This window comes from Solea senegalensis, linkage group LG9 (assembly GCF_019176455.1).
Source record: "Solea senegalensis isolate Sse05_10M linkage group LG9, IFAPA_SoseM_1, whole genome shotgun sequence".
In the NCBI taxonomy this organism is placed as follows: Eukaryota; Metazoa; Chordata; class Actinopteri; order Pleuronectiformes; family Soleidae; genus Solea; species Solea senegalensis.
In genome coordinates, this window is record NC_058029.1 from 7,869,499 (window position 1) to 7,894,017 (window position 24,519).

General features: G+C 39.3%; 1 protein-coding gene across 2 annotated transcripts in view; it reads right to left on the reverse strand.

Annotated features, from left to right (window-relative positions):
- The window catches only part of LOC122774587 (neurocalcin-delta A), a 48,804-nt gene that overhangs the window by 9,511 nt on the left and 14,774 nt on the right, over positions 1-24,519 (reverse strand). The window contains exons 1-2 of one of the 2 annotated variants that reach the window (XM_044033997.1): positions 16,246-16,527; positions 561-971 (exon numbers count right to left, since the gene is read on the reverse strand). In XM_044033997.1, the coding sequence (XP_043889932.1) occupies positions 561-938 (378 nt within the window). In that variant the 5' untranslated portion in view covers positions 939-971; positions 16,246-16,527. Of the gene's footprint in view, positions 1-560; positions 972-16,245; positions 16,528-24,519 lie in introns of those variants that run through there. The other variant, XM_044033996.1, reaches the window with a different exon arrangement.

Genomic DNA, 24,519 nt, shown 5'->3' on the forward strand with positions numbered 1-24,519 from the left:
TGAGGCTAAAAGCCACTTTTAAGAGAATTGATGAAACATAAAGCAGCAGGAGAGAGGATCACAGGGAACATGATTAATTGTTGAGTTCTTCTACAGGTTATTAAAATAATGTCGTAAGCTCCTCTTATCAGATGAGCACGGACAGACACACTGATATGACACAATTTTATTGCTTCAGTTTTCCGAATCTCTTCTCGACTTTTCTTTTTTAATATCTTTTACCAGACAGGAAGTGTTTGCTGGTGCATCTACTACTGGAAATGCCCTGTATGCAGAGTATGTGTGATGGAACAGTCAACAGGAGCACCCACTCCCTGTGGCTGGTCAAAGTCTCCTGTCACTGTCTGAACTGATCTGATTGGTTTGCCTGTGACGAGGAAGATTTAGTTTTGAGGCTGTAAACAGAGCACAGAGGCGGGTCAGAAGTGTCATTCTGTCTCTGTCTCTTCTCCCATGATCGTATGATGTCCTCCTGTTCTTAAAAATTCTGCTAAAAGGCTGTATTTGTGTTTGTAGACATGCTAAGATTGATGCACCTGTACTTTTCCACACACACTCACCTGTACAATCTCCAGCATCTCAGCTTTACTGATGTATCCATTCCCGTCAAGGTCATACATACTGAACGCCCATTTCAGCTTCTGCTCCAGCTTCCCACGTGACGTCACACTGAGTGCGATGATAAACTCCCGGAAGTCTATTGTCCCGTCGCCATTAGCGTCAAATGTGCGAAAGACGTGCTCAGCAAACTTTGAGGCATCCCCGTAAGGAAAGAAGTTGCCGTAGATCTTTTTGAACTCCTCCATGGACAGGTTTCCACTGGGGCAGTCCCTCAGGAAGCCCTTGTACCATTCCTGGATCTCATGCTCGGTGAAGTCGGTGCTCTCAAGCAGGTCCTGCATCACCTCAGGACGGAGCTTGCTGTTCTGCTTCCCCATGTCTGTCAGTCCTGTTGATCACTCTGTACACAGCTGGAGGGGACAGAGGAAGGAGAGGACGGTGATTTATGACACACATTTACAAAATGCAGGAAAACAAACCAGAATAACAAAGACCTTTTGAGCACATCCACAACATTGCTACTGCCAAGAATGAATAAACCCTGTCTTTGCTTTTTGTCTTTTGGAGCAGACTCAACGGGACTCAGATCACCCTCTTTAAAAAAAACAAAACTAAAGAAACTTTCCATGGAAAACAGCTAAGTGTACTCGGAGTACTGACATTGCCATATGCCCAAATTGGGTTTAATTAGTCTATAAAATCTCTGCACACACATTAAACCCAGTTTTAATGCACAGGGACGAAAAGGTAGTGCAATCACATGACATTTAAACTGAACTGCTCTACAAACACCATTCAGATTTATAATATCTTGAGCAAAAGTTTCTAAATCCCCTTCCTGGAAGTATTTGTAGTGCCATCATGAAGCTGAACAGTCTGTATTTGCAGGCAATTAAAATGCCCATTTAAAAAGAGAAATCTGACATTTGCTCAAAATAGACACAACGATGAGTCATAATCTACATGCAGTTGAGGCAGTCACAGTGAAAACTTGCAGCAACTGTTTGCTGTCTGTCATGTTAAGTGATGAATGACTCACAGCTTTGCTGGATATTAAGGTCATAAAACACCTTGCTGAACGGACATTCAATTGTGTTGCCTTCTTATCAAGACACATGATGGTGTAACACTATATCATCAGGCCTCGGTTGTCTCAACACTGATTTTTTTTTTCCATGCTGTGAACATTTGTACAGCCATTGTTATCACTGTGATATCGAGCACCATGCAGTTAATATAAGGTACACTGAGTTTCCCTGACGTTCCCGCTTCTTTCCCTGATTTCAGGCATGTGAAGTGCAAATAAGCATTGGATATAAAATAAAAAGACTGGTCAATGTGACAAAAAGGACCAATAACTGATTTTCTATCTTTTAAAGCTATTTCAGTCTGTGATCAGGTGTACAAGGGGGAGAAAAAAAAAAATCACACAATGCATCATGTTCTTAAAGTTTCTAAAAATGCAGTATTGCTATCTACAAGCATGAACAGTAAGAGGTATTTAGTAAGTATATAACTAATATACTAGTTACTGTAAGTATGTAAGGTAAAAAACATAAAACATTTTGAAATTAGAGTGGATTAAATTGGAGTGCCATACTTAATTAAATTATATTGTCTATTTACTTTTAAGATGATACAGTATGTTTCTTGGTGTCCTCCCTTGATTTGTTGATTTGATTTAATTTACAAATATCTGATACAAAACAGACAGATGGAAGGATGGAGCGTTAAAGTCAGAAAAAAGTGACAAGAAACCCAGTCTATTATTTGTTTTTTTATCTGCCTTTTTTGGAAAAAGACAAACAGGAAGTGCCTACTTCTGGCCTCAGTGAGATTGTGCTCCAAATATAGTAACAAATTTCTTTGCTTTTTAAGGACAGCACATATGCTTATTAATTAATATTCTATCTATTGAGCCTCTATGTAATAAATCAGAATCAGAATCACCTTTATTGTCATTATACAGTGTACAACGAGATTAAAGGACAGCTCTAGTAGTGCAAGTGAAGCGATAAGAGTAGTTAGTTTGTTTCTGTGTGTTCAGGACACACCAACATCCAGTACATATACAGCTCTGTGCATCGCCCAGTTTGCCTTGACCTTCACTATGACAACTCTCAGGAAATGAGTGACTTGTGTACTCAAACAGAGCACAGTCTTTATACAACCTCACAATAGGAAATCATAGGAAGTGACAACGCCGTGAGAAAAAACGCAGAAAGTTTATTTTTCCATATTAATGTGAGCAGGTCAAGTACGATGTCTGGGTCTGAATCAAGGAAACATGATGTTAGTCACAATATCACAAACCTAAATGCAGATGCAATGTTACAACTCTCTACACCACCAGGAGGATGGGCATTACTATTATCTTCTCTTCGACAGCTCAGACTCTGACGAGACATTAAACATGCATGAAAACACACCAGGATGTCGCCATAACAGCTCTGTTGTGCATTTAAAAACATTTATTGCAGGCAATGGACCAATTTCGCCATTTTACTCACTCTCTCTGTCACTCGACTCGAGTGTAGTGACTCAGTGTGTATGAAGGGGGGGATGATAGAATGGGCAGAGAAACTCAATAAAGAGACACACACAAAAATGAGATAAAAAAGTGCTGCAACAAATGAATGGCAAGGGAAACACTGAGCCCATTGAGATTAATGACAGTGGATAATTTGAATGAATGTAGGGGAAACATGACTGTATCAGACTAGAGACAAGAGTACCAGTGCCGATTTGGTGATACAACATTGTCCTACCTCATGTAATACGATAATCAATACCCCAGGGCAAATATCAATATTTTAATGAAGGCGCTCTTAAGTCAACAGTCCCTGCCATTTTCATTTGCCGGGCATCGCTACTTGATGTCTCGTGGTGGTGGTGCTGCTCAAATAAATGAGGGAAACTTTCTAACTTCAGAGATGTCCCATAGACTTTCAATACATAAACTGCACTTTTCACAGATGTTTTGTTTTCTTCAGTTAGACGGATACCGTGATGTATCGCTATATGATTGTCTTGCAATATAGTGATTATCACAGTATTGCTGTATCGTGATATTATTGGTATTGTGGACCATGTATCATATCGTATCGCATCGTGAGGTACCCAGTGATTCCCACCCCTATGTACTCTAAAGTGTGTCCAGTTCATCAGCATTCCATTTATTACCAACTCAAGCAGGCAGACAAAAAACCAAAAGGTCTTAAAAATGTAATAAATGACCAAAAATCTTCTTTTTAAAAAGGTGAGTAAAAAAACTTTTGGATAAGAGTTCTCATATTGCAAAAGGTTTTATTGCTTCACTACCACTGTAAGTGCAAAAACTGAAAAGCGCAATTTCAGGGTTCAGCCAGTTACTGTATTCTGTGCAGTGTTGCTACAGCGACTGACCCTCACGAGTTATTAAACACCAGTGTGTTGCCAAGTCTTCACTAATGGAATCCACAGCATGGATGACCCTGTCCACTGCTGTAACACACTCAGACACACACAAAGCCTTAATTACTGACCCACTGTGCTCTGTTGCCTGGTATGATGCACAATTTTCAGTCAACTCACACAACCACAGTGATGAAACACTCTTGCCTCTCCTGATGACATGCTCAGCTAACCAAGGAAGCTGCCAGCAGCTCACTCAAGACAACATATTTATACTTCACCTTTTCAGGTAAATATATAATATGAAGCATTTCTGCATTAAAATATTGAATATATAAATCTATAATCTATATTAGGGCTGACGTGTTTAACCGATCAACTATTTTGGTAACAAAGAAATCATTCAAAAGAGAACATTTTGGTTTGTGGACAAAACAAAGACATCATTATTTCCACATTTGGTAACATTTTTCAAAATGTTCGGATATTTTACGGACCAAATAATATACTCCATTAATCAAGAAAATAATCAACAGATTAATTGATTATTTTCATAATCTTTAGTTGCAGTCCTATATGTATTAGGTATTCATATTAACAGACTGTTTCATTTTGGTCACCTTTTAATGACATCATCAGTTTTTTTTGCATCTTATTGTGTGTATTTATCACTAATGGATAACAACTCATTGCCGTTAAGCACAAATGCACCAGGGAACCAAACAAGACGACAACAATTAACAGGAAACTGACAAACGGGGTCTTTTGTTACTGTTTTGATGAAGAGACCCATAGCAGCAGAAATTACATACTGTGCCTTTAAACAGTTAAACCACTGGAATAGCTATATTCTGATAACCAGATTATTTTACCATTAGCATCTGGATTTAGGTTTACATGCTACAGCATAAGGATAAATGGAGGTAACATCAATAACAAAGTCGCTGCAAGTGTGCAGATGATGTGAGAAGTGAAGAGCTTGCGAATGCAGTGTACATACAACACATTTGAGATTGACACCAGCCGATATTGGAAAGGGCCTTGGCGAGTGACAGGCTGCTGCATGCTTCACTGTGAATGCAAGCGTTGGAAAGCTGCCTTCTCACAGTTGGGCTGGGGGTGGTATATCTGAACATTTTTGTAATTTTTCCAAAAACAGCCAATCTGACAGTCTACGCCTACTTAACAACAGCAAAGGGCCAGGTGTGCGCCGATAAGATAATAGAGCGGTTCTGTTTGAGCCACAAATTCATTTTTCGCTTCCAAATGCTTTCAATCCACAAGTTTTATTTTAAGAAAGTAGCGGCAGAAATCAAACTGGCATGACAGCGACTGCTTTGTTACACAAGTAACTAAATAACGTTTGTTTAAAAGACAGGTTTTCAAGTGTGTGACTATCTTGACAGTTCACCGCCACAACACAATACTAAGACAGTTCAGAGAAGGTATGACCAACTCGCCATGTGATTGGCTGACATGTTCAAGCAGGCAGAAGCTTCCACCCCCGCCGTCTCTCATCAAGTCACATTTCCTCTCATGACGCCAACTGACATCGCTTATGATCACTGCAGCCAAATGGATTAAATTCGAGTGGGCAGACAGGAGAAGATAGCGATTTAGATTGAAATAAAGAGTCTCCACAGAAATGATTCCGTGCCCCACATTCACAGTCACATGAGAGCAATATAACCACTTTTAGCAGACAGTGTTAAGCTGTAGATATTTTCTAACAACCTCCACTCTGGACAAAAGCACTTCTATGAAAACCACAAGGCTTCTCCGTGATACACAGATAGGAAGCAACACAAAAACAAACACACAGTGTATTATAAATTATGAGTATGTACACACAGACAGGCACTTTGCGCTCCACCTTGCCGACACCTTATACTCATGCTCGTCATCCTCAGATGACCAATTCACTCTCTAATGATTTTTCCAGTTACTATGGCAACACACAGCAAAATCTCTCAGTCATTGATGAGCTTTCTGGCTGAGTGCATTGCATACACAAAGGCATGGGTGCGTGTTTGGGACCCTCAGTCACACACAGACATAATTCATTCCCCAGCCTGTCACCCTAAACTTAACTAGAGCTGCAACTAACAATTATTTTCATAATCGATTAATCTGTTGATTATTTTCTCGATTAATCGTTTGGTCCATAAAATATCAGAAAACCTTAAACAATGTTGATCGGTGTTTGTCAAACCTGGAAATGATGATGTTCTCAAATGTCTCAAACCAAAATGATTCACTTTTAATGATATCTTAATCATCTTCAATCATGAAAAAAGCTTCAAACATCGATTTGAACAATCGATTCATTGTTTCAGCTCTAAACTTAACCTTCACAACTCAAAAAGCCATTTTAAGGGGTGACAGAACGTGAACAATGTTCTCATTCCCTATGGTTTACACGTGTTTTGGTCCTCACAAAGATACACACACAAGAACACACGCACACACACAGAGCACAAGAGAGACACTAGTCACTATCTGTGGGATGTGCGTGTCAGTGTGTAGGTGTTCGGGTGGTTGTGTGGGTGCAGCTGCAGTATGTGAGTGAGTTAAGTAAAAAAAAAGCAGTCCACTGTGATCAACAATTGTACAAATTCAAGAAGCTTATAAAATATCCTCAGTATAAAGCAGGGAGTCAAATTTTATTATCACCGAAACAAAAAGGTACCGCCACTACAAAATCTTTCAAATTGGTCCACAGGTAATTATCAAAATAAATGTCACATAATTAAAGATAGGGTTTTCAAACAGTTATTTGTTGCTGTGGGCTGAAAACAATATTCGATAAAACATTAAAAGCAGTTGCGTTATATCTCAAGTGCGTTCATAAATTTGCAGAAATTTATATCATGTCTTCCTATACAATGTTTTAAGTCAATTCGCTCTTCTCCTTAGAATCAAAACTGTAATCCGGCTGAGAGGCAATATATGCTTATTTAAGGCACAAGTAAAAAGTTTTCCCCTAACTTGCTTTGGCTCGTTGTGTTACCTCTTTGCAAATGTTCCTTACAGGAAATCTAAGCAGAGGTGCTACATTTGCAACAGAAATTGGTTTGAGATGAAACATCGAATTGATAAAAGGCTGTGACTGGCAACCATGAACAGTTTTGGTTTGTGGATCATAAATGAGAAGGAAAAGAGCAAAATAAATAAATATATAAACCGATAAATTAATTAATTACGCAAAACACAGGTGTCCTAGGAAACAGATTTTTTTAAACACTACATTTTTCTTAATGAAAGGCAACAGCTTGAGATTTCTGAACAACTGACAGCTGGCACAACAGGAGTGGGAGTCTAGAGGTGAGAAAGAGAGGATGCAAATTGAGAGACGCACACAAATCAGAGATTAAGAAAGAAAATGCTGGTGAATGGATGATTACTTTGTCTGCCTAAATCCCACAAGTCCTTCACAGACAAACATCTGTTCACTATTTTCCTGTTCCAGCAGGAGAACCTAAAGACAGTTTAAACTATTTAATAGTACTTAATCACTCAAGTCACGATGATCATGTTGGTTAATTAGCCATCAATGTGTTTATTCAATTATTCTCTTTTAGGGGAAACATTCTGATAACATCTAGGTGCATCACAATATAAGCTATGGCCAGTCGTTCCAAAGAGACCTTCAAGACGAGAAACCTCGCCCTACAAACTTCCCAACAATGCTCTGGCTCTAAGAAGGCGAGGTAGGAAAACACAGAGACAGGCACTGGCAGACAGCCAGGCAGTAGCTGGATAAAAAGTGACCCGAGAGAAGGGCAGATGAGTTTACACTACTTGGACTGAAGCCAACATTTCTAGGATCTGCCTCATTGATGCTTTCCCTGTCTTAACAAAGCTGACCTTACTGTCACATACCTCTCTCCCAACAAATCTACACCAAACGCAAGACACACTGTGTGGTGGCGGTGGTGGTGGTGGGGGGGGGGCTACCTGGTTAGCTCGAAGCTGCCTATAGTTGTTATTTTCAGCTTTTTAAATGGCCTCCTTACCCTTCATTAAGTTGCCATGGTAACAGACCTGACAAGAGGAGGCAGTGACAGCGGCAACCACACTTTGTGCCAATTGATTCATTATGTAATTTCATGTATGAAGCCACAGTGCAGACAGAGATGTATGGTCACTGTGCAGCTACTATTCAGTAATTAACCAAGGGTTGTGTGACCGGGTTACATTTATATTGGCTTGTTTACGGGCAATAGATATATAAGATAGATAACACAAAATGACCACAGTCTTGTACACAAAGAACATGACTACTTTGTTTGGCTCCATCGTGGCGCTCTGATAGTAGCTTTCTATCTGCCAGGCTCTGAATCTGGATAAGAGAATATCTAACTCCTGGGTTCTAACACAGGAAAACAGGATCGATTGTCTTCCTCCAAACAATCCAAACAATATCCTCACTATTACAAGATGCAGTGCTGCACTAGATAGTTTGTCCTGGGATTAAATGTACGAAATCTTTAGCTCATATACTTTGGTTTTAGAGAGAATAAAAAAAAAGAAAAGAAAGAAAAAGAACCCAAGATTTAAACGTTTTACACGTGCAATTCGTCGTTAAACTTAATGAGCTGTGGGTAGCAGTTGAACAGGATAATCCCTATCCTGTTCAACTGCAATGAAACACATTGTTTGTGTTTCATTGTTCAAGCTTACACATATTTACTTCCACATGGGTAAAAAATCCCCCAAACAGGATAAAGAATATTTCCATTAAATTGTATAAAATTGACAATGGATGATAAAAAAAGATCTGGCTCACACCTGTGGGTCACGAACATCCATTAGCATTGTGAAGCTGAAGTGAGAAGGCTTTAAGATGTGCTACTGCTGATGTATGACTGATAAAAAACATTTTCTGAGCTGGAAAATGTCTGGCTGTTAGAGAATGACTGCAAGATCTAATGGTGGCAGTTTTATATGAGAAAAAGAAACAGGGAAATAGACAGAGAAAACGTGACTTAGGGAAAAGCCTGAGCCTGGAGATGGTTGCTGATTGAAGAATGCCCCTGAGGACAAAACAAGCTCACTCAGTTTCCTGTGGTCGAGGAAAATTATAGAAACAGGATATAACATCATGGAAAAGATCATAAAGAACGCAAGTTACTTTACAGTGGAGGTCGGGGGTTACGATGAACCCAGGGAACAGGGACATGATGAACTGTACCATGTTACCATGTGTTTGACTTTTTTTAACTGTGACTCTACTGCCTTTTGCACTTTGTGTCCAGCCAGCCTTGCACCATGAAGAAAAAGTGGTGATGTGCCTACAATACAATCTCATATTGTCAACATACAATGAACTCTGAACATGTTCTAGAGCATAGAGATTAGCAAAATACACATAGTCCACAGCTCCATAAAGCAATTTACAAGCAAATATTGCATATATATCAAGTGACTAAAATGATAATTCAGTGATAGCACTCCCCCCCCCAATATAGCCCCAGCCAGGCATGCATCCTGACTGCCAAAGATCACTGAAAGAACTGAGGAATTCCAAGTAGCTGAGTATCAGAGATTCATCACCTCCGAGCTGCCACATGGTCATTTGCAAAACTATGACAACAGTTATTGCATTTAATTTTGATTGAGTGTTATTCTGTGCACCATGTGGAAAGTACAAAACACAGCCAGGTTCAAAATAATGTCAACAATAACATATTAAAACCTATTAACACCCTAATATCTGATTTGTATTCAATGACCGAGCACCAGATGTTCCTTCATTCAGTGGACATGAACCAGGAGTTGAACAACCATGAAGCACATTAAGGCCCAGCGACCAAATACAGTAAAATATGCTTTCAACAAATGGCTGTATAAATTAATAAATTTTCATTGAACTTTATTGTACTTTGTACAAAGATACCCTAAAAAGTAGACATTTGCTGGGTGAAGCTAATCAGGACGTAAAATGAGAAAGCATGGCACATATGAGTAACTGACAGCTGGTACGTCTGCAAAAATGCAAAACCTCAACATGACGCAGCCGTCAAATCAAATGTCTCAAGGCCTCAAACAGGAAGTTTCTTATGGGTGATGTCATGACTGACAGCCAGAAGTTAGCAAGCTAGTCAAAGAACAATGGCAAACTAGGTTCAGCCAAAATTCCCAGTTTCACCACAGGCAACAACTTCAAATGTTTTGGGGTGGAGCTTTGACAGGACTGACATATCTGGATGTGTCAGTTGTATTTTTGTGTAGCCTGCTATTGCTACTCTTCCTAGTCATACAGATGCTACTTTTAATTGTATCAGCTCAAAACTGCAGCTTCTCTAACTAGCATTACATAAATGCCATTTGACTTGAACATACAACATGATGGTTCTTACACAAAGTTTTGGTGGCTAATATCTGTACAGCCCTTTTGCTGATGCTGGTCCATTGCAAAGCAACTTTTACCCCAGAGGCGACCACAACTAGGCCATCAGGGTGGTTGTACCATACTAGAATATGCTCCTATGTACTAAAGAGTTGACAGTGAAATCTGATGTCTTTGTGCTTCCTCTCAAACATTTATAAATTGCTTCAACTATCCCAACACACTTACCCTCTCTATCACTATCAAATGAACAACCAGCAGACACTTCCAAAACATACAGAATACCCAGCTCACAGGGAAATAACTCTTTTTTTTCTTCTTTCGTGTCCATGACACATCAGATTGTTTGTGTGTGTCTGAGAAAGAGTATTCCTCTCTGTGCTTAAAAATAGAACATATGTTTCCTATAGTTAGCCTAAACCAATACACAGCAGCCTATGGAGTGAGACTTTCCTATGAAACCAATCTATGTCAGCAAGTGACCTGTGTGTGAGACCTTTTAACTGCAGGCAGTCCATGGGAGCATTCTGGAGCCCATTGAGCCTGGATTTCAGTTGGACGACCTATGACCTCTTCATATAGAAACCCATAGGAGAATGACAGAGCACGGCTGACCAGCTGTCCCTTGAAACAAGCATTCATGTGTCTGTCTACAAGTACTCACTCAACTTGTTTATAATAAATATTACAGCTTTCACAGGGGTGGAGAGTGCAGCTATTTATACTTTTATCTATACATTTCCCAGTCCTTAAATACATTCCAGGCACTATACTTTTTAAATGTGAACCATCAGTGTTGAATTCTAGTTTTTCTTTCCCGAACATGACAATTTTCCATAACAAGAAAAAAACCCAACTGCGGAAAACGTCTGAACTTTTGTCAAGACTAACGCAACAGGGCAGTCAAATATCTAGTGAACATATTAAATATTTCCATAAGGGTGACTAATGTGATTTTTCTAAAAGGTGTTTTTTTCCTCTCCTTACAATCCCTGATGAGTCCCAGGCCACAGCTGCTCAGAGGCTGGAGGCTACCCATACTTGTATCCTTCCTGAGCCAAATTTATTCAAATATAATTACAACAACAAAATTAAAATTCATGTTTGGATCACAATGCAAACAGAACCTAATGTACCTATTATGCCCTGTAATTATCAAAATGGTACAAATTACACCGCTAGTGCACAGCCTGATAACAAAAGGTCAAAACCTATAAAGTAATCAGTGATGGATATATTGACGAGGAGGTCTCAGAGTTATTAAGCTCAATGTCTGAAGTAACTGTTAACTGCTTATGACATCTAAGTCCAGTCTGGGTTTTGTTCACCAACTGACAGCAGAGGCAGCGACATTAAGCAAGCTCTTACGGAGTGGGAGTTTATGAGAGAGGGGCTATATTTAAAAATGTTCCACTGATTAAACTGAATGCTACACAAGTCATCCCTGAGTTATACCATTAAACCCTTTGATAAATGCTGTGCAACAGTGTTTATCATTTGTATGTATGTGGGTACACATGCATGAAATGTGCCACAAGTGGTTCACAGCAAAATAGACAGTGAAAATTATGTTTCACTGCAGTTTCAATATCTATATTTGTTTTGTAATCCTATGAGTAACACAAGCCTTTCTGTAAACATTTTAAAGTAATAGCACTCCAGTGTTTCAGTTTCCTTGATCCATTCATGTTTTCACCAATGTTATAGTGAAATATTAGCAGGACTGGCAGATGAAAGGTTTCAGACGTAAGAGTCTGACATTAAGTTGATTAAAAACACATTTAAAAGGCAAACAGCAGCAGGTCATCAGCACAGAAGTCAGGCATGGCACTGGCTTACGACTGAGCCCTGCACTCTGTGATACAATTTCCTGGTTTTAAAAATGCTCCATCACTGAGCTAAGCTGACATTATTTAGATTAAAATGGAAAACAAAAGTTCTAACTGCTTCCTGAAGAATCTGTCTTGTCTCTTATCTCTGAGCATATTCCTCACTTAAACTTTTTGTTTCCCTCTCTGTCTCCGACTCTGACTCCGGTCATAAATCAGCAGTTACGTGAATGGCCTTAAGTGTTACATGAGACATCCTTAAGTACAAAACAGGATGTCATAGAACCCTGGCTCATATGGTTCTGCTGAGGGAGAGAGAGAGAGAATCAAAATGTTTTCACCAAGTTTTTAAATAGATATGGGCATAAACACATTGCAGCTTGTGTGTATGGCCTCTGTTGCAGTGGAGGCCTTGGAGAGAGACATGTTATATTTTCCATTGCTATATGAAATTGAGGGCAGCTCTGGCTATAGTTCCAGTTGATTTATAGATTCAGATACACTCTCGCGGATAAGCAACACTTTGAATAAAACACATACACGGCCAGTGATATGCACATAACTAACTGCCATTCTGCTTTCACCCACCTGCAAACTCCACATTAGGGCTCAGCGATAAAACAATCTCGAAAATTGGGATTGCGACACAATTCAGGTTGATGATGGTGATTTGCTTTCGGCATATACTCGAAACACAGTAGAAACATACATATAATACATACAGTTAATACTGGTAACCAACCATCAAATAAGTCACATGGCAGAAAAATATCCTTATGTCCTTAACAATGCACCAGTGACAGCGATGAATCACCATGTAAATACATTTTTCAATTAACCTTTTTTTCTGCAGTGGGATGAAAGCAGTTGTGTACATTGTTTAAAAAGTTCAGAAGCTGTAGCTGCATGAATAAATACTCTGTCTCCTAAAACAGCCAATGGCAAAAATCTGAATGGAGTAGCTGGTGGGGGAGAAGGTATACTTATTTTTATCACAATATATATGTATAATTATAATACTTTACAGTGAAGATTTGCACCTGGATCATCAAATAGCATTACTAGATAGTAGGGCTGGGAATCCGTTTCGGTCAGTATCGGTATAAAACTGGACAAAATCACTGGATCGGATATCAGACAGATACAAAATGAAAAAACCAACACAATCCAAAAATCCTAATATTGTATGCTTCAATTTGCACAGACTGTAAAAATGTAAACATTACCAAAAGCATTTCAGCTGATTCATGTTTGAGCTGTTAATTTCTTCATTTTTGGGAGAACAATATTTGGAGAACTAGTTCTTTGTTCATAAATGGTTTAAAATTACTGTATCGGACTAATACTGATATTGAGTTTGTGATATCGGTATCTAACACAAATAGTGGAATCATCCCATCCCTACTAGATAGCCATATACACTGATTTTCACATGGACTAAGCAGTTTAGGGTTTTTATTTTGTTAAAAAAAATCCAATGTTAAATTAAATCAATAAACTGTTTGGTCTCTAGGGCACATGAAATCATCTACCACTTACTCACTTACATTTATTTAAAAAGTACTAACTTAGGATGCTTGCTGGGAAAAAAAACACGCATGCACACACTGCTGCAGGATGTCAGATAAAGCCACTGGCTGTATGCTTAAGGCATGTGTGTATTTTAGTGTGTGGGTGCCATTGTTTCATTTGTCAAAGTAAGTACAGTAGTGCCAAAATAGCCACTTTAAAACACATATCAACCAAACACACAGAAAACAAGATTAGAAATAACAATTTGGATGTGACATGAATCTTCTGTTTCCTTAGTCAAAATGTCTCAGCTCATTTCACAACGGAAAGACAGTTATGAAATCTCCTCTGATCACCACTGCAGATGCTGGTCTATGTCCTATAGTGATCGTCTACATGCTAGACTTGTTATAAGCAGGTATTTGGTGTCCAATACCAATGCCACAACCTTGAGTCAGTCCAATACAGTCATTTTACATTTTTAAACTATAAGACTGTGAACAATTCAAGCCATCTCAAGCAATTTCAAAGACATAATTATCCAACTTTGTAACAAAAATTCTCTTCTCATGACTCAGCTAAAATGCAGTTACTGATCTTTATTTACATTTTAACATAGTAGGTGGGCAAGATATATCATCTAACACAGTGGTTCTCAAACTTTTAACACCAAGTACCACCTGAGAAAATATTGAGCTCTAAAAGTAACACCATTATTGCCAACGGTAAATTACAGTGGTGCAAATAAGCCGAGCAAAGTCAGCTACAGACTTTTGCTGTGGAAGCTCCACTCTGATCACATACCCTGGTATATACAGTAGAACAGTATTTCTGATGTTCCTCCAAGTACCACCAGAGGAATGTCACACACCACAGTTTAATAACCATGGGTCTAAGATAACATGGGTGCAAACTGATATGATTGAGTAAAAAAATCACGAAACACTCACTAAAATAGTGGGCCCAGGTGATCACATGACCTCTCACTGGCATCCTCCCTGCCACACAGGTTAGCTGTGCGTAGTTATGCTAATAAGGAGAAAACATGGAGACGCCAGCCAGCAACAATTTTTTTAAATTGTTATATTAGTTGCTCTTGCTTGTATGCTTCAAGTCCAATGTTTATACACTGTAGTTCAATTATTAGTCCTGTAAGTTTTTCTTGAATGCTAAAGTTTAAAGAAATCAAGTTGTTTTCCTTAACAATGTGTCCATTAATATAATCTGTAAGCAACATTTAAAATTTGTAAAGGATATCTACTAAATATCATGAATATTTTTTTCCATATCTCCCACCCAGGGTGCATAGTAAAGTGTGTGATATTAAGGATGTTTTGATTGCATCACATTTTTATCTTTACGATATCCAATCCAGTGATTTTGACCAGTATCAGACTGATACTGATACAGAGTATTGTACCAGGTCATGGCTCATTACAAGTCCACAACGACATGTTACATGCTCTTGGCTTGTCTGTACTGCAATTACAGTTCTAAAATGTCACCTCCTTTGGCCAACACATCATCAAAAACACAGCTGACTGGCTGCTCGCACCAACCTGGAAGAACAGGGATCATTCTACACATTGCCGCGCACAACCAGAGTGATTCCTGCACTGTTTTCGATGAGTCATTAAAAACAGCTCATACCTTAGGGCACAGTATGACAGAACATCTTCACAGCAGATAAAGAAATACTTCGAGAGAAACAGGAAGGGGAGCATTCAAATCAATTGACCTCCACAATTATTCTTCTTTGCACCCTATTAGGGTAAAAGTGGGCTAGTATGCCTTTGTTTGAGGCACAGGGAGTCGAAGGTGTGTGTGAGGGTAATTCACAGTGTGGAGGGGTGGGGTGCAAGGAGAAATATATATGTATGTATAAATATATACATACAAATAGATATATACACATACATATATACACACACAAATAAATAAATATAATTTGGATAAAATGTCACAGTATTTAATGTCTACAAAATCAAAATTGACCTTCAGCACATACCTCTGAGATTTCCCATCCACTCTGACACTTTGAGAGGGGTGGTGGTGGCAGCTGCTCTGCCCCTCTCCCTGCCTCTAACTCTCTGACAGACAGAGCCGGCAGCACAAACCACCGCCTCTAACATTAGTAACACTTTGGGGGTAAAAACCCATGTGGAGCTGCCGATCACATCCAGTAACAAAACGCACGACACACTCAACCCCCATAACGATCACACTCCCTTTCTCTCTGTTCTATCATCACTCATTTCCTGCAGGGCGGAGGGAGTGAGGGTGGTGGTAGCTGAAAACAGATCTGGCTGTGTTTGCTGAGAAAGAAAGCAGCGAGAATTCTTTATGCTGCTCTGAAAACTCAAACATCACATTACATGTCTGCAAAGTATTACAGAGTGTACAAAAAGAACTGGCCAACATTAAATGTCTGACTGAGGATGCAACTAAACGACTATGTCCCTTCTGCACAACAATGCGGCTCAAAAACACAAGCTGCCCGTTATCCAGCTTTAATTTGCTGCATTGAAGACACCCACTGGTTACTACACACAGTATCTACCCAAAAAGAAAGAAAAAGAAAACACACAGGAAGCTTACCTCACACTGTAGCAACGTAAAAGCCGCTCAGCAGTCCATCACCCAGCACTTTCTCCCTAAACTAAGTTTGTGTCAGCAGCAGCTGCAGAGGAAGCAACAGGCAAGAATAAAGGAGTGCAGCAAAAGGAAACAAAGATGAGAGCGGGAGAGAAGGAGATCAGTGAGTAGTGGAGGGGGGGAGGGAGGAGAAGAGTTATGAGTGAATCAGAAAGACGGAGCTCATCGACACTGACAGACTCTCAGAGACTCCTAGTTTGAGCAGGAGGTTTGTTAAAAGCCCACAAACCAACTCGCTCCTCTGCCTGCCTGCCCAGTTTGACGTCAGAGCAGTCACGTGACCTCAGTCTGGTGTGGAGGGGAAATGAAAGAGGAGGGGAGAGACTGAGAGAAAGAGAGCGAGGAAGAGAAAGAGAGAGTGAGACAGAGAAACCTGCGTTGCCATAGTAACAGGCACACTGCGCCGCTATGATTTCAATAGGTCATCTGACAACACACAGACACACTGTGGTAAATGCAAAGCTCAGATCTGCACAGACATGATGAACAGAGAGTCTGAAGAAAAAATAATCAAGATAACTAGACATTGATACAAAATGGTTAAAAGTTCCCATGTTTCGTTTTCATGGTTCATAGAAACAGATGCAATCAAAAAGAGGAAATTAACAGACAAGCTGCACTTTTGAACTTGTGCTTGGACTTGCTGAACCAAACTAAGCAAGTTCTGCTCCTTGTTTGATTATTATTCATTACCTTTTTTTTTTTTAGAGATTTTATTAGACATTTAAGGCTTTGTGTGTGTGTGTTCATTTTTAATAAATTATCTTCTAATAAGACTCTATACGTTTGCTAAGACGTCATTCAAAGGATAGAAGGCCTCATGGGGTCATTATCGATTATTGTTGCACTATATGTTTGTTGTTAATAGGGACACATATTGTAATGTAAATTTTATGTAATCGGTGTAATCTAGGCCACTTGTCTTCTATATAGTTCAGTGGCATTCTGTATTTAGCTGGATGCTTTTACGGACTTTCTGTCTGTCGATTTTATTATCTTTGCCATTTATGTGTATTTTATTGTGAAAATAAATCAAATCAAATGAAAACATGACGGTAGAATTGGAGTTTCCCCACAGTGTTTCCAATACTGCTTTCAGTGATTCACTACACTACATGTGTAAAAAGGAGTAATGAGAAAGCTCAACTTAAAATAAACCAATTAAATGTCATCGCTTCAGCGAGGACGAAAACACGACTGCTGTGGTTTTACTTGCTTTTTATTTTATTCATTTAAGTATAATACTGTGACATCAAGAAGGAGCAAACCTTAACACACACAAATTACTCTCCATGTATACCAATATGATTAACATCAAATCAGGAAAAACATGATGATCAACAAATGTGACAAATTACAGTGGGAATGGGCTAATAAGGCAGCCTGACTCTATAAGGTGATGGTATGACACAGAGACTAGACAAAGAATGAGGGTGTGCCTTGTGAGAAAAATAAAAAAAAATCAGGGTCAACCAACTCCCTCCTTGTCCCACCCTCCACAAAGCTGCAAGTATGAACAGCTTTGGTCTGCTTATATTCATTTGGATAGCATCTGCTGGCCTGTTGAATGGAGTGTTGAGGGGCCCAGAGCACGGTGGGGTTGAGGGCAGGGTGGGGTTGAGGTCAGTCAAGTATAAAGCAAACCCCCCTCCCCACCCCACCCCCGGACTACTATGAGTAAGGGCATGTATCACGAAGTAAGAGGCACATGGAAGATGAAATGCCACACAGAGCAGAGAAAATTAGTACTGGGAGAAGTAATTTAATGAGGCCTGTGGCTGGGATGGATATGACTGTAATGGGGCTGTCACTTTCAAATTCATTTATAAAAACCCGTATTTGATTAAATAAACATCCTCTTGCACATGCTGCAATTGCCGCTCACCCTAATACACCATAAAAGTCACAGTTTGTATTACTCCAATAACAATTTTAATAATGTTTGCTTTATTAACAGTGTCTGAACAGCAAATCACTGACAACAGGAGGTGCTCCAACAGCTTTCAAAGTGTGAACTATGCAGGATTTTTACCCTAATTTAACAGATTCAATGTTATTGTCATGGTTAAGTGGCTTATGGTGGGCAGATTGGGGACTGTCTCCGTCCACCCCATTGTCTTTTAGTGGAAAACCAGTCTGGCAATATCAGGGTTGGTGGCCCAGATTCCTCAAAATCAGGAGGTCTGGCGAAGTCTCAGATCTTGCAAGAAACACAAATTGCGTTACAGCACACGCACGCACGCGTCTACCACGTACCAAATTGGTAGACAATGGATGAATGAGTGAATAAATAAAAAGTGACAGCCCTAGACTGTAACTATTCCGATGAGGAGAAATGCAAGAGACAGAAAGGGCTCAGATCATGTAATGAGAGTCTGAGTGTCAGGTGGGCTAATCTGTAGAGAGATGAATTAGTTTGATTAAAACCTGAGTCCTGGGATTAGTAAACTGACGTCTGATGCCTGAACACAAAATGTACTCTTTCACTTTATGCTTTAATCCTTTTGCACAAATCAAATCCCGCTAACCTAGGACTTTTGTTTGCAAAGGAAATGAATAAAATCTGCATTCACTCAGTCTACACCTTTTCAATTTTCAAGCATGCACCACTCTAGCAACAATCAAAAATCATTAAGTTGCCGTTGAGTTCGACAGAGAAATTGAAGTGAATGATAGAACATTGTCACTGGTCCGCATATATCTTACTTTGTATGTTGTGTTTCCTGCATATATCTTACTTTGTATGTTGTGTTTCCTACTTCCTCCACTTTGTTTTAGGATGCATTTTGTTATTTACAGCAAAAAAAACAGTGACAAACTCCTCTATTGTCAACTGAAAGGGAATCAATCACCTATTTTCTGGCAGGTTTAAGTGTGGTGTAAAGTGCGGTATAGTAGAGAAGCTGCGTTTGTCAAGTTACCAGAGCACCCACATTAAAGGCTTTGCTAGAAACACTTTTTATTCACTTTAAGTGACTTAAAAGCCTTCTGTTACTTAAACTTTACTGTCACGTTACTTTACATGAAATAAAATATTTTACAAGGCGTCATCCAGGTCATTGTTATCCAAAACACATTGAGTCGGTAGCAAGTGGACTTGAAGTCCTTTTACCTCTCATGGATAAAAGGTGAAACATCTTCAAGAAAAACAGTGAATGTGTTCACCTGGCTGTGGAGTTAATTTCCAGTATAATTGCCTTTAGCACTATATTGGCAGCTAGCAACACATGCAGTATATTCAGTAAAAACAAGGCAAGCTGTATTTACTGTGAGAGCTACACGTTGAGACACTAATGAAAAAAATGGGGAATGATAAAGGCCCTTGGTATGGGAACACACTGTGGAATGTGACTGTAACACTCACCACTATATTGCATGTCTAATCCTAACCTGGCCAGTTGATTTTCAATTTAAAAAACAAACAAAATACAAAATGTAGGAACTGTGGACCACCGTTTTATGATTTTTTGAAAAGCGTGTTACAATGATTTCTGACTCTGGACATAACTTGTGCACAAGCATGCGATCAGCTTCTCTCTCTCCGTGTGTGTGTGTGTGTGTGTGTTAGGATGTAGGGTGGGTTCACAGGCACTAGAGGGAATTCCTTCCTCCAGAATTCTCAGGAAGCAACAGCATGAGAGGAAGAGAAAACAACTTCTCTTTCCAAGGCAAACCCTTCAGAACTTGTTCCTTTGGAAGAGGAAACACTCCCTGTGCTGTGTCAATGTTAGAAACTCACCCCTAAATAACTGCAACATTGTCTGCAGCGTGTTACTAAAATCAGCTTAGGTTACAAAAAAATGGTAAATGCACCCAAAAAACAGGCAGTTCATTGTCCTGAACTGCCTGTTTTTGTTACGATTGAATTGTGAGACCTTGAACCTAACCGCTGCGTTAATCCCAGCTGCTATTAGATTAGATACCAACAGATTATAATAGATATCACATTACATCATTACATTTTCACAGTTGGATTAGGAGTGCTGCTGCTGGACTGCTATGTTTTTTCTATGATTCGAGTTAAAGCTCAACATGGCATGATACAATTCAGCTCTGAGCTTGCCTCTTATACACAACTCAGACAAATTAGACTATGGTGGGGCAAAAATAATATTATAACCTACATTGATAAAAAGCATCATGATTGTGATGCAACATCAGCACTATCAAATACAGTGAACAAAAGGTAAATGGAGCATGTGATAGGGCCATGTTTGATCCTCACACTGACTGTTGCAGCTCTGTGACATAAACCACAGACATTCTTCTTGAAGGCAATGGTCTTTCCTGTGTTTTTGTGTTGTCTCAGAGTAGATTGTGCGAGTTTCCAGGAATGAATGTCCACAGGAGTCGGGATAGTGAATCAGGAAGTAAAATAACAACAATTGCTGGATGTTCTGAAGAGAAACTAATTTATGATAATGCATTTGCCACTTTATTTGCTGTGATGCCAACATTAAGGAACAGTTCAAACGTTCCTTTTGCTCATGAGGACCAAAACAAGCTTAACATTGTTCATTGTATACAAGCACACTGCTCAAACTCAACATTAACAGACATGTCACACCTCTGCTATGTGGGTCAAGAAGTGGGGATGTAGGTGTCTGATGTATTGTCACTCCATCTGTACAAGGAACTGTCCACACAGGACAAAAGCAGCATGCAGGAGCCACAGTGATAATGGGAATGTAGCGTTTCCCTATTGTTGTCACCTCTCAATGCAACTGCCAATAACAACACATCCAGGAACCAGGAGAATCCTGGTCAGTGGAGCGGGGAAGTTAAATAATGTCCAAAATACATGGATAAACTCAAAAACAGATGGAAACCACACACAACTACTCATCTGGCAGTATTCTGCAGCATATTCAGGGTCTTGAATACAGCAGCTGCTGTAACGGCTTTATGTGTAGCTCACTAAAATTTGTAGTCGAGATAGTTTGAAAACAAATCTCATGTTACATAACTGCAGTACATGTGGTGGGCGAGCCAATGCAACTTGCTCAACAGGATAATCTTATTTACCACGCCAGTTTCCAAAACAAGAAAGCCTCTCATTGATGCAGGTTTTGTGTTAAAAGACTGAAGATAAAGCCTTTATATTACAGTTTTCCAAAGTCAGAACGACATATCATAAAGTTTTAAACTAATTCCACTGTTCTAACCCAAGACCTAAAGTCAAGCTAGCGCAGGGGTTCCCAACTTTTTTTGACCAGTGGGAAAGGAGTTTACGACAGGCTTCCTGTTTACAGCCCAGGACTCATCACAAATCACGTCAATAATCATCATCCTTAATTAATCACTGTTGATGTTGATGATCATATGATCAATCATCCTGCTGTTTTTGGATTTATTTACAGTCCTCTCGCATATGATAGGGACAGTCGAAACTCCATCTGTAAAAATCAAACATATTTAGAAGAAAACAAAAAAAAACAAACCTGACCAACAAACAAAACCATTTTCTTCCTTCGGGAAGTGTAAGCACCACCATGACTCATCTCTCTTGATAGTCATAGCAATTATTAGTGTGCTCACTCAACCTTTGATGTGCCTATATTTCTTCATAATCCAGAGTGGCAAGAAGAACATTATTTATTTATTCCAGCAGTTATACAATCTGCAGTGTCACAAGAGCTTCTCAAAGGTATTGCAACCCACTCCACCAGTGGTGATTCACTAGCTATAAACAGAAGCCAGAAGAAAAGCCTGGCGACCAGTCTGTCCCACCTGTTTTTCTTTACAGCAGGCTGGATGCAGAGAGAGAACTGACCAGAGCCCACTGTCTCAGTCTCTCTCTTATCGTGGAGCAGCAGGTTTGGAGTTAGGAGTGGGAAATAGACACGTCACCATCTCTCATATGAGTCATGCTCTGGCTCCCTGTTCACTATAGTGATACACATACTCTGCACATTTATCAATAATACTTATACCGAAATAGAGAAGTTGTCTCTACATATTAATGATTTGGTGACAGATGTAACCAGCCTGTCAGACACAGCCAGGTTCATCAGTAAGATCATAGCAGCCATGGCACTTTTATTTGCATTAGCCAGGAACTTCTAGTGAGTCATTTTTCTCTATGACATTTTCAAAGTTCTTTCCATAAGTTCATGAGAATTCCTGCTCCATATTTGCTTAGTCTGTCAAAACCTGTGCACTGACAATTACTGTAGTGTGAATTTACATGTCTTTCTTAGCTGCTCAGCCATAGTGCTACCTCATAGTCAATGCCAATTAACACCAACTAATTTGAGAGTAGCTGGGAGATAGATGGGGCTGCATCTGATGAGTCAGAATGACTGTGTGAATGCAGTCTCATCAGGGTGTGGCCATATCAGTCTAGAAGTAAGATCCAAAGCTCTACTTTTCGAGACACTCAAAGCTCAAAATGTTGTTTATATTCTCTAAAGTCTCCCATTAATGTTATTCTATAAAAGCTAGCACTAGCAGCCTTCACTAAAGCCCCTTTTCCACCTATGGTCCCAGCTCGCCTCACTTAGACATGGCACAGCAATGTGACTTGCTGAAGCTATTAATCAATCAACATGTAGTTTTGGTTTAGCAGGGTTTAATTTTAATTTTAAGTTTTAGTTTAAACCTTAGCCAACATTAATAAATAGGGCATTAATAAAAAGTATGCCTCACCTGTCCTTGTATGTCCCCACCACTATTTATGATCAACAATTTTGTCCCCACCACTTTTTATCAATTTATCATTAATGAAGATAAAAAGTTAGGGGCAGGAGAAGGTGCTGCAAGAACTCATCTGTGTCCGCGGGAAGCGGCAAGATCTGGGAGGGGGGTCGCTGTAAAGCAGACGGCCGCCTGCCACCTTCGCCCTGAGCTTTTCCGTAACCGGCTCACACCACTGGCGGAGGGAATGAACCGGTGGGGATGATTTGGAAATTTCCGATCCATGAATTACGTTTGTATCGGAACCCGATACCAATACTGGATCGGATCGGATAAGTGCTGTTGCTAAATACATCAGACTCCTCTGTCAAATTTTGGGACTTTAGACATTCCCTGGTAATTGTTGGAAATTAACGCACGTTTTTAGGATCGTTAAGTCGTTAGGATCGTTAAGTCTTTAAGCAGTCGTTAACTGCTCTACAGTTCGGCATTGTTGGCTAGATTCTTGTGTTGGATGGCACTCAGTGGTTGGCAGTCTGGCGATGTCATGCATAATATCGCCTCAGCATGCTTGGAATCTCGCCAGAGCAGGTACTAAAAAAACTACCTTGTACCAGGTACTATCGCTAGTGGAAATTCAAAAATAACCGTGCCGTGCTGAGGCGAGTCGAGTCTAGTCGACCTGGTGGAAATACACCATAACACACAACATTAGATGCCTTCTCACTGTCACACAGTACAACGTTTCCTGTCAGGCAGCTTTTAATAAGCTCACTGTGTGTTTGTTTAGAAAATACATAAGAATGATGAACTTGCAGTTTAGGCATGTTGATACATGAACCATATTGGAATTTCTAGTATATAGAAGTTGTGTATAATTACTTGAGGTTATGGCAGCAAGTATGGCTGCCACGAGAACCCTGATGATTCACATCAATGTCTGGGGGACCACAAGTTTTTCCTTGCATATTTTATGAATCACACTACGATTATAATCCAGGGTGTTGAGGGGATTGGAAATCCATTGGTTTATATACAAAGTCAAATCAAAACATTTATTGCTCATATTAATGCAAAACTTTATAGACATTGAATCAGATACTCAAATGTTTTCATTAAAAGAATAATGGTATTATGTTGAAATATGTCAGCAATGATAGGAAGCTGTAAAGACAAGTATAAACATTTTATAGCTCTAATACATACCCATTTCATTTTGTCCAGATCGACTTTTAACATACAGTTGTGTTCAAAACAATAGCAGTGTGTTTAAAAACGTGAATAAAGAACAAAATACTTGTAATAATTTTTATTTTGATGCATTGGGAACACTGCACAAATCAAAACACAAAAATGTATACATTTTTTCAACTACTTTACAGAAAATTAAGAAAAATGAATAATTGGCTGTTCAAAAATAGCCGATTATTTATTATTTTTATTATTTATTATTTAAATAGGCCCGATACCATAGTATAGTAGTATTTATCGCATACCAGGGATCATGGATCAGTTTGCATACATCAAAATACTTGAAGAGGTCATGTTGCCTTATGCTGAAGAAGAAATGCCCTTGAAATG